Here is a 15,651-nt window from a genome sequence, read left to right as displayed (position 1 = left end):
TTGGATTTTGATCTGAATGTAGAAACATTAAGGATACAACTTTGAATGAAATTTGCTGACTGCAGTAGTTAGAAAGATGGCAAACTTGGAAATTGGAACTCATTACTGGCATGGAAACTGCCACCCATACTTATGTCTTTGAGTATTTCATCTTGCAAATTGTTTTTCTCCAAATTGGGGAACTTTTACCTTGTATCAGAATTACCTAAAAAAATTGTGTTCAATTGCCAGTTTGCAAGTAACTTCATTTAATGGTTTCATTTTCTTGATTGCTGGTGCATGTTCAGAGACGTGTATTTTAGATGTCCTTTCAGAAGTTATTTTTGTGCTTTTTACTGTATATGCAGCTGGAAGCTGCAGTTTTTTAATCTTATCTGAAGACCTGTCACAAATAAAAGTACAGGTAGTTTTGCTATAATGCCTGTTTCTATTACGCAAATTGGCTTTAATGTGATCTATGAATCATGGACCGCTATTAGTGGGGTTGAATTAATTATAAAGCGATTTTGATCAGGAACTAGAGAACCACTTAAAAGTTACTTTGGAAATTGACAAACAGAAAAAAAATAGCTGTCATGGGTAGAAAAATAGTCTGGAGCAGAGGAAGAAAGTCTTGGGGGTGGGGGGGGAGACTTTTTCCATGTAACCTAGCAGTAATCAGACACCTTTGTCTCTTAAGAACATAGTGTGTCAATTTCACTTCTATTTCACTTCTATTGATACTTATGTGATGATACTCTATTAATCAATAGGACAAACAGTCTTTTGTTACTGCAGCTAAATGAAAAAGACCTTTACTTTTGAAAATCTTCCAGGGGGGAAATTAAAATGTTAACATTAGTCTAAAACACTCTTGCCCCTAATCCCCTTTTCCCCATTGATACATGTTTTTTAAATGTGATTTTCTATAACAAGAGGTATCTGAGGAAAGCAAAACTACCTTGAGATGGCAAAATATCTATAGTTTGCAAATCTTCACACTCCTTATCTTCAGTAGCTCCCTCCTCTGACAAAAAAAATGCACTACAGCTGATGTTACTCGAGGGCAGTGATGTAGACTAGTGAGGCAAGTGCTATGTAATACCACCAATTTTAGAAAAGTAGGAAGTATAAAGATGTATGTCTTTGGCAAAGTCTCTGTCTCTCTGTGGTTACATTTTTCTTTATCAGCCTAAAATATTTGTGGGGCCACATCTCAAAAGTACATCTTTGGCTGAAAATGTTTTGGTCAATTCGGAGATGATGGAGCATATTATGCTGTATAATAGAATAATAAAACAGAATTAAGATTCTTAGCCAATGCTGGGTCATTTAACTGGCTATTGAATGTATCTGGCTTTTTTCTCTCCTCTCCCACTCTGTATTTCATGACTTTGTAGTGATTTGCTCCTGGACCACTAACATTAGTTGCTGCCTTCTCTTTTATGTTTTCAGTTCGCAGCACTGCAACAGCTGCCAGCAATCTGGTTGAGGTGTTTGTTGACGGCAAGCCAGTGATGGTGGAGCCTGGAACCACTGTTCTACAGGTACCTTTGTTCCCGATACTGGCTTGGACATAAATGGAGACGGGTTGGTTAGTAAGTTTGCAGCTGATGCCAAGATATCTGGGGTTACGAAGGCTGTCAAAGCAGACAGTGGGATATAGATCAGCTACAGAAATGGGTGGAGAAATAGCAGATGGGGTTTAATCTAAGCAAATTTGAGATGTTGCATTTTCAGAAGTTGAATGAAAGGGGAAAATATACAATTAATGGCAAGACCCTTACACTATTGATATGCGAAGCGATCTTGGGGTCCAAGTCCATAGCTCCTTAAAAGTGGCATCACAAGTAAGATAGAGTAGTAAAGAAGGCATTTGGCATACTTGCTTTCGTCAGTCGAGCATTGAGTATTGGAAATCATGTTGCAGTTTTGTAAAAACTTTGGTTAGGCCACATTTGCAATATTTTGGTCAGCCCATTGCAGGAAAGTTGTGGAGAGAGTGCAGAAGAGTTTTACCAGAATGCTGCCTGGTGTAGAAGATATAACCTATACTGAGAGGTTAGACAAACTTGGATTGTTTTCTCTGAAGCATAAATAGGATGAACAGTCAAAACCTTTCTCCCAGGGTGGAAATGTCAAACACTAGAGGGCATTCCTTTAAGGTCAGAGAGGGAAAATTTAAGGAAATGTGTGGGGCAAGTTTGTTTTTACACAGAGATAGATGGGAGTACACTGAATTAATGATTGAGGTTTGCGATTCACAGGCAGAAACCACAACCTAAGTGATTGCTCTTCTACTTTAGGCTTGGAGAACTCTGCTTCAGAGTTATGTCCAAATCATAGGACTGGAGCCAAAGTCCAGGCTGCCATTTGAATATAGTACCTAGGGAATGCAGCACGGTTGAAAGTGACATCATTTCGATGCAAGGTTTAAACAAGGCTCTTCTATGCTCTCTTGGGTAATTGCAGAAAATCCCAGTGCACTGTTGTAAAGAAGAGTTCTCTCGTGTGATGTCACTAATATATATCCCGTAATCAACATAACCATTGCAAAGATATTTGAGGATCCCTTGATTTCTTTCATTGCACATGAAAGATACCTAATTACCTGTTAGACTATATAAATCCACAAGCTTTCTTTCAATTAATGGTGTGCTTCATTATGGAATGGAGAGGTTTCTGGGACAAAGGAAGATCAATGCTTCTCTCAATAGTCTCCAAAACGATTCAGAAGTAAGATTCAGTAATAGTGCTTCTGAAATTCTTCTTTGGGAGCAGAATGGAAGTACCTTACTTCCACTTGGAACTCATTTGTCCATCAGTGCATTAGCTGTACATCTCCCCAATATAAATAAGAAATTATCACAATATATCAGTGGATCAATATCATGAAAAAGTAAAGTTGGAAATATGGGCGAACAAATGGCATACGGAGTTTAATTCAGACAAGTGTAAGGTGTTGCACTTTGGGAGATCAAATGTAAGAGGAAAGTATACTCTAAATAATAGTACCTTAGGAGCATTGATGTGTGGAGAGATCTTGGGGTGCAACGACATAGTTGCCTGAAAGTGGCAACAAGCAGATAGAGTGGCAAAGAAGGCATATGTATATATGCTTTCATCAGGCAGTATATTGAATATAAGAGTCAGGAGTCATGTTACAGTTGTATTGAACTTTGGTTAGGCCACATTTGGTGCATTGTGTGCAATTTTGGCCCCCACATTACAGGAAGGATGTGGAAGCTTTGGAGTGTGTTCAAAAGAGGTTCACCTAGTTGTTCTCTGGAGAGTAGTCGCTATGAGAGGTTGGACAAACTTGGATTGTTTTCTCTGGAACATTGGAGGTTCAGCGCTGACTTAGAAATATTTAAAATTACGAGAAGCACAATTGGTAGTCAGAGCATTTTTGTCAAGGTGGAAATGTCAAATACTGGAGAGTACAGATTCAAGGTGAGGGGAAAGGAGATTTGCATGGCAGGTTTTTTAAATAGATTTTGGTAGGTGCTAGGAATGTACTGCTGGGGAGATGGTGGAAGCAGCAAAGATGAAAACATTTAAGAGGCAGTTGGACAGGCATATGAACAAGCAGGAGATGGAGACATATTGATCAATTACAGGCAGAAGGGATTATTTTAAATTGGCATCATGGCTGTCACAGACATTGTGGGCAGAAAGACCTGTTCCTGTGCTGTACTCTTCTATATTCTAAACAAACTTGTTTCTGTTTACAGGCCTGTGAAAAAGTTGGCATACAGATCCCACGGTTTTGTTACCACGACAGGCTCTCCGTCGCAGGAAATTGCCGAATGTGCTTGGTGGAAATCGAAAGGGCACCCAAGGTGCTGGGAGAGTTTGTATTTTATAATGAGGTTACGGCTGGCTGCAAGTGTTAGAAGATATGAGCAATTGAAAACAATAAAATTAATTGGGGGTAATTTAATGAGCCAATGACCCCATCATTGAAACAGTGGGATCACCACAGGAAAAAAAGTGGAATTAATAGATTTATCTAGCAGAGAGATAAGTGATTCTTGGACTAGAAAGGAACCGCACATACAGCATAGTTGGAAGCCATTCTGATCATTGTGCCCGTTTCCTACTAAAGCATTTCCATTTCTTTATCCTCAATCCCGCCTCACTCCCCATCCTCTCTTTAACCGCATCCTTAAAATATTTGTGGATTTGCCACCATTACGTTGGGATTACGCAGCCGCACCAAAGGTTGATTATCAATGAAACATTTTAGGTACATTAAAGTGGTTAATTTGTAACTTTTGAAATGCATTTATTTTTTAAACAAGTGAAGACGTCCTTTCCTTGTTAAAAACAATTAAATAAAATATTGGATTCGCCCTTCATCTAAGCAACAATGTTGAAAATTGTGACTGTTGGGTTCAATATATTCTATTGATAATGTCCACTGAAAACCAGTTATACCCTTCCTCCTTAGCCAGTAGCTGCCTGTGCTATGCCAGTAATGAAGGGGTGGAATATCCTTGCGAATTCGGAAAAAACTAAGAAAGCCAGGTAAAGTATGGTGAAAACTCTTCGCAAGTTGTTGTGTGAATCTGCCATTTAAATGTTGCATGTATGATACTTGCAATTTATAGTAATTATTAATATTATATTTGAAAGATTAGACTGTCTGTCTGAAATTTACAAAAATATTGATGGGCACAGTGGAATTTGCAAGGGAAATAGAAAAATGCCATCGTAATCAATTGGAACATAACTTCATTCATAGGAATGCATTGAAAGGTGTTAGTGGAATACATGTTCTTCAGCTAAATGATGCTTAGACATCCAGATACACTTTGTGTTTGATATTTGCTGTTCACTTGGGTAATAGAGGATGGTAATCATTATATTGTGTATTATGTGTGCTACACTTCACTGTTATTTTGTGCAACAGGGAGGGTGTGATGGAGTTTCTGCTGGCCAATCACCCATTGGACTGCCCCATCTGTGACCAAGGAGGAGAATGCGATCTCCAGGTACCATTGATACTAACAAATGCAAAATGTTTTGATACCAGGAGTGAAGGTATCGTGGGACAAAGGTGATGCTAGTTTGGTGGCTTATACCAGATATTGCATTGATGCTCTCTGCTGAGGACTATTTGTGTAAATAAGCTCCAGGTCCCTTTGAACGGAAGTGTGTCTGGCAGTGATGTAAATCCCAGAGATCAAACTGAACCCCTTGAAACAGAACATGTCTGTTAAACCTCCCCCTCAGCCATAGAGGAATATGATGGATGATGTAGCTTAGACAGGTTCTATTTTAACCCTTGAAGATAAATAGAAAAATATGCTGTGGACCAAAATCTCTAAGGACCTGAGGTACTGATTTTGATGTTAGAGAATGGCAGAAAGGCCAGGTTTTGCAATTGCATTTACCATCTTCTATCTATATACTAAAACTCTTGTTTGTTTGTTCCTGAACTACAGCCAAAACGGTACACGATAGCGCGACAATTTTAGGCCCACATTACTCGCCATCCTCCCTTTGGTGCTAATGGAAGAAGTTTCATTGAAATTGGTGTTATATTTTTATAGTTATTCACATTTTAAAGTTTAAATCTATTTCCCAGGGAGGGAGGAGGGAGAGGGGGGGGGTGGAGGGAGGGATAAGGGGGGTTGGAGAGGGAGGGGGGATAAGGGGGAGGGAGGGGTGGGGGTGTTGGGGAGTGGGGGAGGAGAAGGTGCTGCACCAATGCAGGAGAGGTTTGGGCCCAACGGGTCCACTTGGTCTAGTTCTTTATTAGAAATCTTGAATCTGTTTCTTTGCAAAACAATAAACTGCGGCATATTGCGCTTTAAATAAGGTGTCCTGCACCCTGGAATGGTGGGACACATCCAGTAATAGAAATATTTGTCCAAAGAGAGTTTTATTTGGAAAGTCTGGATGCTCTTCATGGAAGGAAATAAGAACCACTTTCAGAAAACAAGTTGGAGTTGCGTCTTTCTAATGCATAGAATTAGGAAAGAGAGAATGCTGCAGAGAAAAGTGCAACGGTGGTAAAGAATTGGAACTAAGTGGGCTTGTTTGGATTTTCCATGATTATTGGACAGGAATTCAATGAGTTATCATGATTAAACTGGTGGAGAATGAGCATTGCCCAATGTTCACTTATATAATTTTTGTTATGGTGAGATTTTGCAGAGGAAGTAGAATGAAAATCATCTGCTGATGATGAAATTTGCCTCTGCAAATAATTCCACAGCTCGTCTAAATAGCATTTTGTAAGCATCTTGCATGAGTCAGTTATTTAGCAGAGTTTTGAATGAGTGATGTCTTGGTCAGACATTTGGGTTTTCAGGTCCGCTGCTCCAGATGTCAACTTATTTACATCGGCGAAACCAAACGCAGGCTTGGCGATCGCTTCGCTCAACATCTGCGCTCAGTCCGCACTAACCAATCTGATCTCCCGGTGGCTGAGCACTTCAACTCCCCCTCCCATTCCCAGTCTGATCTTTCTGTCGTTGCTCCACTTTCGGTTTTCAGGAGTGATGTATTCATATACAAAGTCCTGTGCTCAGATGCACATACTGTTGGTGCTTTCATCTTGACTTCCTTAGTGGCTATATATGACAGGAACCGATTCAAATGTGAAATACTATAATTACAACCATCACTGCCAACCCTGCGCACCTTCCCCTATCTCAATTGGAGATACCAGCTTCAGTTACAGAGTGAGCTTAAATTGTTGAGAGGATATTTTTTAGAAGTTAATGTGTTTTGTATCTCACAATTTAAATATTGTCAGCTGTTCTTATTCTTACTTTATTATGTATTGCTGCTGCCATTCCAAATTGATAAAGCTATCTAATATCATGATTGATAGGATCAGTCAATGATGTTTGGCAGTGACCGGAGCAGATTCACAGAGGGAAAGAGGGCTGTGGAGGACAAGAACATTGGGCCACTTGTGAAAACCATCATGACCAGGTGTATTCACTGCACACGCTGTATCAGGTTAGTGCTGCAACAAATTTATTTTCTTGTTCTCAAGAAGTAGCTATTGGTTTTATTGACCTGCTTAATGAACACATCGTGGCGCCACATGTAATCAAGAGGTCTGGATTCTGTTATATCTACTGGAGAAAGGATTGAACTATTGTACAGGCATTGGACATGGCTCCGAGATAGTGCTTTTTCTCTTGAAGTTCCTGATTTCAAGACTTGAACACAAAATCCACAGTTATATCCAGGTGAACAATGAACAAAATGAACAAGTATTGCTTTGTTGCATATGAGCTCAGGTGAGATTGTAAACTGAAGCTCTTTGCTGTATCTCTCAACAAATAACAGGATTTTTTTTTTCACCCCAAATTATTAACTTTCCTTTCTTCGTTCCGTACTCGATGTGACACTATCCGCCAACAAAGCATCAATTTCTATACCCAAATCAATGGCAGCTAGCTTTATCCCACTACCAGCTCTCTTGCCGCCACCTCCCCCCCCCCCCCCCACACACATATTCTAAGGGCCACATCCATTGCTTTCCATATCTAGGCCTTCCCTGATGAGTCTCAGGAAAATGGACTCTTCTGTTCATGACCTGGGAATTATATTTAACCTGGAACTGAGATTCTGACCGTGCCTATTTTCATCTCGGCATCATTAACCCCCATTACCTCTGCCTAGTTATATCAACTGCTGATGCACGCACCCATGGCTTTCTGACTTTGATTTTTTTTTTAGACTAGCCTACATCTCTTTTTCAAGATTGAAATTTTTCAAACCCTTTTATATTGCCTCGGTAGTTTTGATGAATACTGGCTCCCAGGTGAGCAATGCTACAATCAGATTCATTGATATCAAATCTATCCCAATTCTTGTTCTTCCTTATCTCTGCAATCACTTCAAGCCCTATAATCTTCCGAAGGATCTACACTCTAATTTGGATCTTTTGTTCATCTTTGAACTATTATTTTGCTATTGATGGCTATGCCTTTAGATGCCAAAACACTTGGATCTGGAAATCTCTCCGTAATTTTTTCCCTACTTCAAACATGTCCTTGAAATGTACATATTTTGCTAAACCTATGGTCATTTGCGCCATTATCCTGATATGTAGCTCAGCATGACTAGATTTTGATATAACACACTTTGGTTGTTTTTGATACAATAGAGGTGCTATAAAAATAGAAGTTGGTGTTGTATTGCTATTTCTGAGATGTTGTCAGGCAAGGTCTCAAGGTACTTCACAATCTAATGTCGTGAAAGGTGGTAAAGTAATACATTACATCAGTAATAAAAGGAGTCAAAAACTGTGTGATCTTGAGCTTTTTTTGTAGCATTAACTTGATCTACACCAAAGCTCACCATAAGAATGATGTAAATTTTATAAAATGATCCGCACAATGTAGAACTAATAAAAACAACACCCATTTAAGTAAGGGTAGGGTTTCAGTGAGAAATTAAAATCAAGGGATGGGATGGATTGATGTTGTCATGAAAATATTACAATCCATTATGCACAACACAATCACATCAAATAAACTCCAATTTATTGCAGCGAAAGCAACTTTTTAATGGAAAAAAAGTAGCTTAATTGAAAGTCTAATTTGTGATGTTGCTGATGAAGGCAAACATTTCCATAGAACTGTTATGTAACTCGGTTTGTTCTTTGACAGGTTTGCCAGTGAAGTGGCAGGTGTGGATGACTTGGGCACCACAGGAAGAGGAAATGAAATGCAGGTTGGAACATATATTGAAAAGATGTTCATGTCTGAAGTATCAGGGAACATCATCGACCTTTGTCCAGTTGGAGCTTTGACATCCAAGCCCTATGCCTTCACTGCCCGTCCGTGGGAGACCAGGTGCAGTATTTGCTCAGCTATTATGCAGTAGAACTTGTTGCAACTTTAATGTTGGGAAGTGTGAGGGCATGCACTTCAGTTAGAGGAATCAAAAGATAGCATATTATCTAAATGGAGCAAGAGATTGCTGATGAGTGATGTCAGAGAGATCTAGGTATTTTTATGCATGAATGCATAGAGGTTATGGGGAAGAGAATGGGGTTAGGAAGGAGAGATAGATTAGCCATGATTGAATGGCGGAGTAGAGTTGATGGGCCGAATGGCCTAATTCTACTCCTATATTCCTTATCACCGTAATCACAAAAAATAACAGGCAAGTTATAAAGGCAAACTGCATTTTTACCTTTATTATGAACGAGTTAAAGAATAGTTTTTATTACAATTGTACAACGTGTTTGCAAGACCACACATGGAATATCGCACACGGTTTTGAACCCCATAACTATAAAAGGATATAGAAAATTGGTGCAGGAGTAGGCCGTTCGGCCCTTCGAGCCAGCAGTATGATCACGGTTTATGATCCAAAATAAGTACCCCATTCCTGCTTTTTCCGCATATCCATAACATTGGAGGTAGACCAAAGGGGATTCCCAAGGCTATTTCATGGGATTTAAAAATTTGTCCCATTGAGAGAGGCAAGGCAGTTTGGGTTGTATTCTGAGGAGTTTAGAAGAATGAGTGATCTGATTCATATTTGAGAGACTGAGGAATTGAAGGTCACAGGGAACTGAAACAGAAGAGGTTTTGAGGCTGGCAAAGATCGCATTAATGTTATGAAGACTTGAGGAGGACTGGTGGTATACTCCTGCTCCTGTTTTCTATTACTTTTGTGACTGAAACAGCCTACTTTTGTGACTTAAAGTAGGCTCCCAACCCAGATATGCAACCCAGAAACCAGATGTGCATCTCCCGTACATTTTCAAAGAATGCCCACACTCATCACAAAAATCCATTTAACCACTTTTAAAATTAAATTTCTTAATACTGCTATTAGTAAACTGGAAGTCAATCCAGTTTATGCCTTGGTACCGTGAAGCTTGGTTTTCAAGTAACCCGGGCAAGATGTTATATTTCAAAACTCTCAAGTACTTGCCGACTTGTCAGTGATTTCAGCGCAAATTAGGACGCCGGAGAAGCATTGACAGCGTGGGAATTTTGCGATGTTTCCAAAGACGGTGTAATCTCGACCTGACTCGGCATTGTCGTGGTCATTGTCGTCGGGTAAAATAAAATTTTGGCGATCTGCTACGACTTTGACAGTCACCGGCAGTCACCTAAAAAATCGCCTAAGTGGGACAGGGCCTTAAAGGAAAAGGAGGAGGTCTCTCAGCTTCCTCCTAGTCGGTCAGGTATTTGTAGTTAACGGCTGATCTTTACTTCACATACCCATATCTCTCAATTTCCTTACCCAAAAAAAATCTATTCTGATTTCAAATTGAATGTTGATGAAATTCTCAATTCTCAGGGATAGATCTTTCACACTTCCTTTTGTGGCAAGAAGTACTTTTTGATGTCATCATTGAGAGATTTAACTCTGATTTTGTTATCTCCCAAAATGTTGTTAAAATCTTATAATTAAATCACTTCAATATTTTTAATCGGCTTCTTTAAAGCCCATGACTGGCACTCCCAGGAAGATAAGGACAGTATGGGCACTGCCACTTGTGCATTTTCCTCATCAAATGGCACACCATCCTGTTTTTCTTTAGCTGAGCCTTCAAAGTACTGGAATTCCATATCTGATAATAGAGTGAGAATACCTTTGTCAAAAGATTGCAAAATGTAAGCAGTGGCCTCGCCATCACCATTTCAAGTTCAGTTAGAAAAGGGCAACGAGTGGACCTTGTCAGAAGTGGCCACATTCACTTCCTGGGTTCTGGGGAGAATGTTAGTTAGGCAACTTGTCTTTCTAATTTAATCTTTCTAGCCTGATGAATGACAAGCTTCCCTTTCAAGAAAAGAAAGTCAATGTTGTGCAAAGAAAAGCCATTTTGTGGCTACCTGAATAAGCAGGGTTGCCTAATATTTGGAAGTGAGCTTAACCTTAGCTGACAACAGTACTTGAGATTTAAATGTTTTTGGATGTTTAATTTGGACACATTTATCCTTTACATTTTTTTTGCTCTAATTCTTCAGGAAGACAGAGTCCATCGATGTGATGGATGCTGTTGGCAGCAACATTGTCGTGAGCACACGCACTGGGGAGGTGATGAGAATCCTGCCACGGTTAAATGAGGATGTGAATGAAGAGTGGATCTCTGATAAGACCAGGTGATGGATTTTAATCCGATGGATATTTTATGCAAAGTTTTACATGACATGAGATCCTCCAACTTTTTTTATGGTAAAGATTAGATTTGAGAGCCTCGCATGAGTTGCAATACGGTCGTCATTAGATGTGAATAAGGAGTTCCAGCTTTACTCTGGAGCACAATACCTCAGTTGATGTGACAATATGCCTTGGCTCATGCATTGACTCTTTCGTCAGTCAACTTGTTTCTGTTTATTTTCGTAACTGACTTTTTAATAACAGAAATAGATGAAGTAAAGGGAAATTGTCTAAATTCATTGATTTTTTTTAATACATTTTCTGCAGGAAGGCCAAAGCCCCTGTTTCTCCATACTCTGCTCTGTAACAATGTGGTTTTGTGCCACAGACTGCTATTCTTTGTCCTCACTTTCGTTCTCTAGCTTTGTGAATTTTTCTTTCAAAAAAAAAAGAACTACAGGCCTTGCTTCTTTCCATTCTCTAATTTACTTTAATTAAAATTAAATTTTAAATAGTTGTGATTAACTTGCTCTGTTTTGTTCTGCAGGTTTGCCTACGATGGACTTAAGCGTCAACGCTTAACGGTTCCCTTGGTCAGGAACCCAAAGGGACAGCTGGTATCTGCATCTTGGGAGGAGGCAATGAGTCGGATTGCAGAAGTGGTAATGAACTAATAGAAATTACAATGATCTAAGTTAAAGTGCTTTGGAGGAAGGGAAAAATGAGGCAAAATGCATTGACTGCTTTCCACTGGTGGACAGTGGTGAGGGTGGGATGCAAGGATTATAGAAAGCTGAAATGTGTGATTTAAGATGGTGGGCAGAAGAGCCAGAGAAAATATAAGAAATTATATATAAAGCCCATTATTATTAGGAACGTAGTACGTGAAATGATGGTGGAAGCAGATCCAATAGTTTCTTCTGAAAAATAAATTGGTTCAATGTTTAAAGGGGAGAAAGTAAGAATTTTGAGGCTTTTTCAAATGCTCCTCACAATCGCAATGGGCTAAATGGCCTACTGTGTTATATAATTTGGTGAAATGCAGGATTTTCATTCTCTTCCCCAATCTTTTCATGTGGTTATAGTTACAGAGAATGCAGAATAAAGATGTGGCTGCTATTGCTGGAGGAATGGTCGATGCGGAAACACTTGTGGCTCTGAAAGACTTGATCAACAGGTTAAACAGTGATGCACTGTGCACGGAGGAAATCTTCCCTATGACTGGAGCTGGGTATGTTTGCAGAGTTCAGTTGAACACTAATTTGTGATTTGTCACAAATTGAAGTATGATAGTGACACAATTTGAATAGTTACAACTAATCATATTTTTGTCACCGTATCTTTTGACATTAATAGGAAACATTTCTTCAGAGGTGAGAATAAGTTACAATCTCTTAAGTTCATCCTTATTGCCTTAAGGATCTGTCAGCTATTTCCCAACATTTTGGTTTCCTAACATTTTGGGTGGTGTCGACCTTGGATTAGTGCTGAATTTCTGAAGTGCAACACTTGAATCGTTACATTGTGCAATTGCATATGAATTTGTAGGAATTGCTGCCTCTCCCTGCTAACAGAAACAGGCCAAGTCCATGCTGACAGTCAAGTATCAATTTTTACCCTAACCTATATTTTTTAATGTTCTCCCACATTTCCCTCAACCTACCTTGCTGGCCTTCCTTGGGTGCACAAGATGTATTTTGTGACAGTATTGTTCTGGCTTAGGACAGTGCAACCCTTGGTTATTTCCACACCCTTCTCCCTTTTGAGGAGCTGATATTTTTGCAGGCGTGCAATAGTGTATACAGACTCAAAGAATACCCTGAATTTCGTTTGAGTATTTTTTAATGTTGGAAACTTTTCTTTAATTCTTTCCTGCCCTTGGGGCCATGCTGAGAACAGCAGCTTAATGTGTGGAGAATTCTCAGCACCAAGCTTACTTTAATCATTCTGGTCATACATTAGCGCACAACGAACTGGGCACAAGAAACACTTCTACAAATGTTCTCAATTGGCTCTGAATCAGACATTATTTCAAGATAGACACAACATGCTGGAGTAACTCAGCGGGTCAGGCAGCATCTCTGGAGAGAAGGAATGGGTGACGTCTCGGGCCGAGACCCTTCAGATTGAGTCTGAAGACTGTCTGAAGAAGGGTCTCGACCCAAAACGTCACCCATCCCTTCTCTCCAGAGATGCCGCTGAGTTACTCTAGCATCTACCTTCGATTTAAACCAGCATCTGCAGTTCTTACCTATACATCATGATTTCAAGGTCAGATATAGGCTTCATATTCACAGAATAGACTGGCCTTCTGAAAACATTCCATTCAAAACTTGTGGGGATTTGACATAGGGATGACAAACTGAGGCTCATCTGATATCTGAAGAAGGGTTTTGACCCTTTAAATCATAACGAAATACCACCGCATTAAAAATGGGCCTACCTATGATCCTTTTGAGTTAATTGGTGATCAAAATCAACCAAAATTTGACCAAAATTTAATCATTTCAAAATTTGAAGAAAACAAACGAGAATTTTTTTTAAATTTATAATATGGGGACACTGCCTCTTATACTGATTTCTAAGCTCCCTTACAAAATGTTGGCACCTAACCCACCACGGGGCCCGTAGTTCACGTCAGGGTCATTATAATTTTTTTTTTAAATCGCGATGAGTGCAAAAAAAAACAGTTATAGCATTGACAATGTTAGACAACGAAAGGGACGACAGAATGAGACATCGATAAAATAGGTGAGCATACTAGATTTTTATTTCATGATGTTAAGTTCTATTCATTATTAAGTATTTTAATGGAAAACTTAAACACAAAATATAAACAATAAAAAAGAAATAATAAATATAAAAATGGTTACTCTTTTATTTCACACGTGACCAAATGGACACTGCTACTCGCGTTGTGCTACAAAAACTTGGGGCATCAGAAAGCCACCTAATCTGAAGATAAATGATAAAAATCATAAGCATAATCATAATTTGGCTTATATAGTTATTTAATCAAAACAATATAATCTTTCTGGTATAAATTAGCCTGATTTGATGAAATCCTGCTTGAAAAATGTCACAGATAAAAGGCAAGGAAACACAAGGACATGTCTGATATTTTTTCTTTGTAAAACAAATTTATTTATTTTTGCTGCATCACATTATTTTGGCTGTACACCATGATCTATACTACTTAAAATACAGGATATGAAACGAAGGGAAAATTACATTTAAAAAAAGGAAAATAACCTGGAAGTTTGGAGACCTTCAGTTTCACTACTGTGCTGTATTTATGGAAACACACATGTACATGCGTACATTTTCCCCACCACCACCACACTATTTTGACTTATTCACGAGTTACAACTAGCTTTGCCAAAATCGTGGTTACTAAAGATGAAGATGATGTTGGGCCATTTTCTCCTGAGTGAGATAATGTAATTTTGAATTAAGTGTAAATTGTTCAACATGAAAAGTGCAGGATTCCAACCAGTCCATGAGAGATTTAACAAAATCCTGGAACTTTCATGGATATTTTGTCAGTTTCCTTTGACGAATTGCCAGATTTATTGAAATCAGTTTGGCATCTTGATAGCATTTGGGGTGTTGACCGTTAACAGAAAACTGAACTGGACCAGTTGTGCATGTGGCATGAACATTAGAGGAGATCAGAAGTTGCCATTTGATTTCTTTGACTCCATGTGCTTGGGTTTGGGCAGTTCCTACTGTTACAATGGGATCTTTTGAAAAGGTTGACCTTATTTTTCAAACAGCACCGACTTGCGCTCCAATTATTTGTTGAACACCAAGATTGCGGGAGTGGAGGAAGCTGATGTACTGCTGCTGGTTGGCACCAACCCACGCTTCGAGGCACCACTTTTCAACGTTCGAATCAGAAAGAGGTCAGTACATGAATTGTCTGAGAAATGAGAATGCTATAAGCTGAAAGGAACCTCCTCACATTTGACACTTTGCTCCTTTACATAATCCAATAAGGTAGCAGACAACCATATTCCATGCCATGGACCTTTTGAAAATTTCCAGAGTGAAATGGTAAAAGCTGGCACAGAGATGTGAAACAACAGGAGATTGATGACGGAAAAGTAATTGGTTAATCAGAAAACATGCATGATAATGATAAAAATGGAGAAATTTCTTAGATTTGAACGAATTTAGGTCAGCAGGCTGAGCAATTAATTGGTGAATGGGCTGATGTGCTGTGGTATGATGGTTTTGCTTGAACTTGGGTTTATTTTGGACAGAAGACAGAAGGGTGGCCAAGAGGACATTGAAATTTCAGACAGCAGAGTTTAGCAACGATCTCTCGGCTTTTTCCAGAAACCGAGGCTTGATCCTGACTCTGGAGTTTGCTCAAGGTGCTCCAGTTTCCTCCCACATGCCAAGGTGGTAAATTGGCTATCATGAATTGCTTCCATGATCATGGGTGAGGGACTGTTGATGCGGATATGAGGGAAAAATATAGGAATAATATATGATTAATGTAGGTGGGTGCAAAGCATTTCGGTCAAAGGGCCTGTTCCATGCTGCATACTATGAATAAATGTTATCTGG

General features: G+C 39.2%; 1 protein-coding gene across 1 annotated transcript in view; it reads left to right on the top strand.

Annotated features, from left to right (window-relative positions):
• ndufs1 (NADH:ubiquinone oxidoreductase core subunit S1) overlaps window positions 1-15,651 on the top strand; it is a 37,231-nt gene that overhangs the window by 6,307 nt on the left and 15,273 nt on the right. Inside the window, exons 3-12 of the mRNA XM_078403672.1 lie at window positions 1,435-1,526; window positions 3,714-3,821; window positions 4,433-4,509; window positions 4,895-4,976; window positions 6,827-6,957; window positions 8,622-8,807; window positions 10,944-11,078; window positions 11,624-11,738; window positions 12,162-12,307; window positions 14,853-14,981. Of these exons, the coding sequence (XP_078259798.1) occupies window positions 1,435-1,526; window positions 3,714-3,821; window positions 4,433-4,509; window positions 4,895-4,976; window positions 6,827-6,957; window positions 8,622-8,807; window positions 10,944-11,078; window positions 11,624-11,738; window positions 12,162-12,307; window positions 14,853-14,981 (1,201 nt within the window). The remainder of the gene's footprint in view (window positions 1-1,434; window positions 1,527-3,713; window positions 3,822-4,432; window positions 4,510-4,894; window positions 4,977-6,826; window positions 6,958-8,621; window positions 8,808-10,943; window positions 11,079-11,623; window positions 11,739-12,161; window positions 12,308-14,852; window positions 14,982-15,651) is intronic.

The sequence above is a fragment of the Rhinoraja longicauda genome, chromosome 8 (genome assembly GCF_053455715.1).
Source record: "Rhinoraja longicauda isolate Sanriku21f chromosome 8, sRhiLon1.1, whole genome shotgun sequence".
NCBI classification, from domain to species: Eukaryota; Metazoa; Chordata; class Chondrichthyes; order Rajiformes; family Arhynchobatidae; genus Rhinoraja; species Rhinoraja longicauda.
Note: the sequence above shows the minus strand (reverse complement) of the source record. Positions and strands in the feature narration are given on the sequence as shown.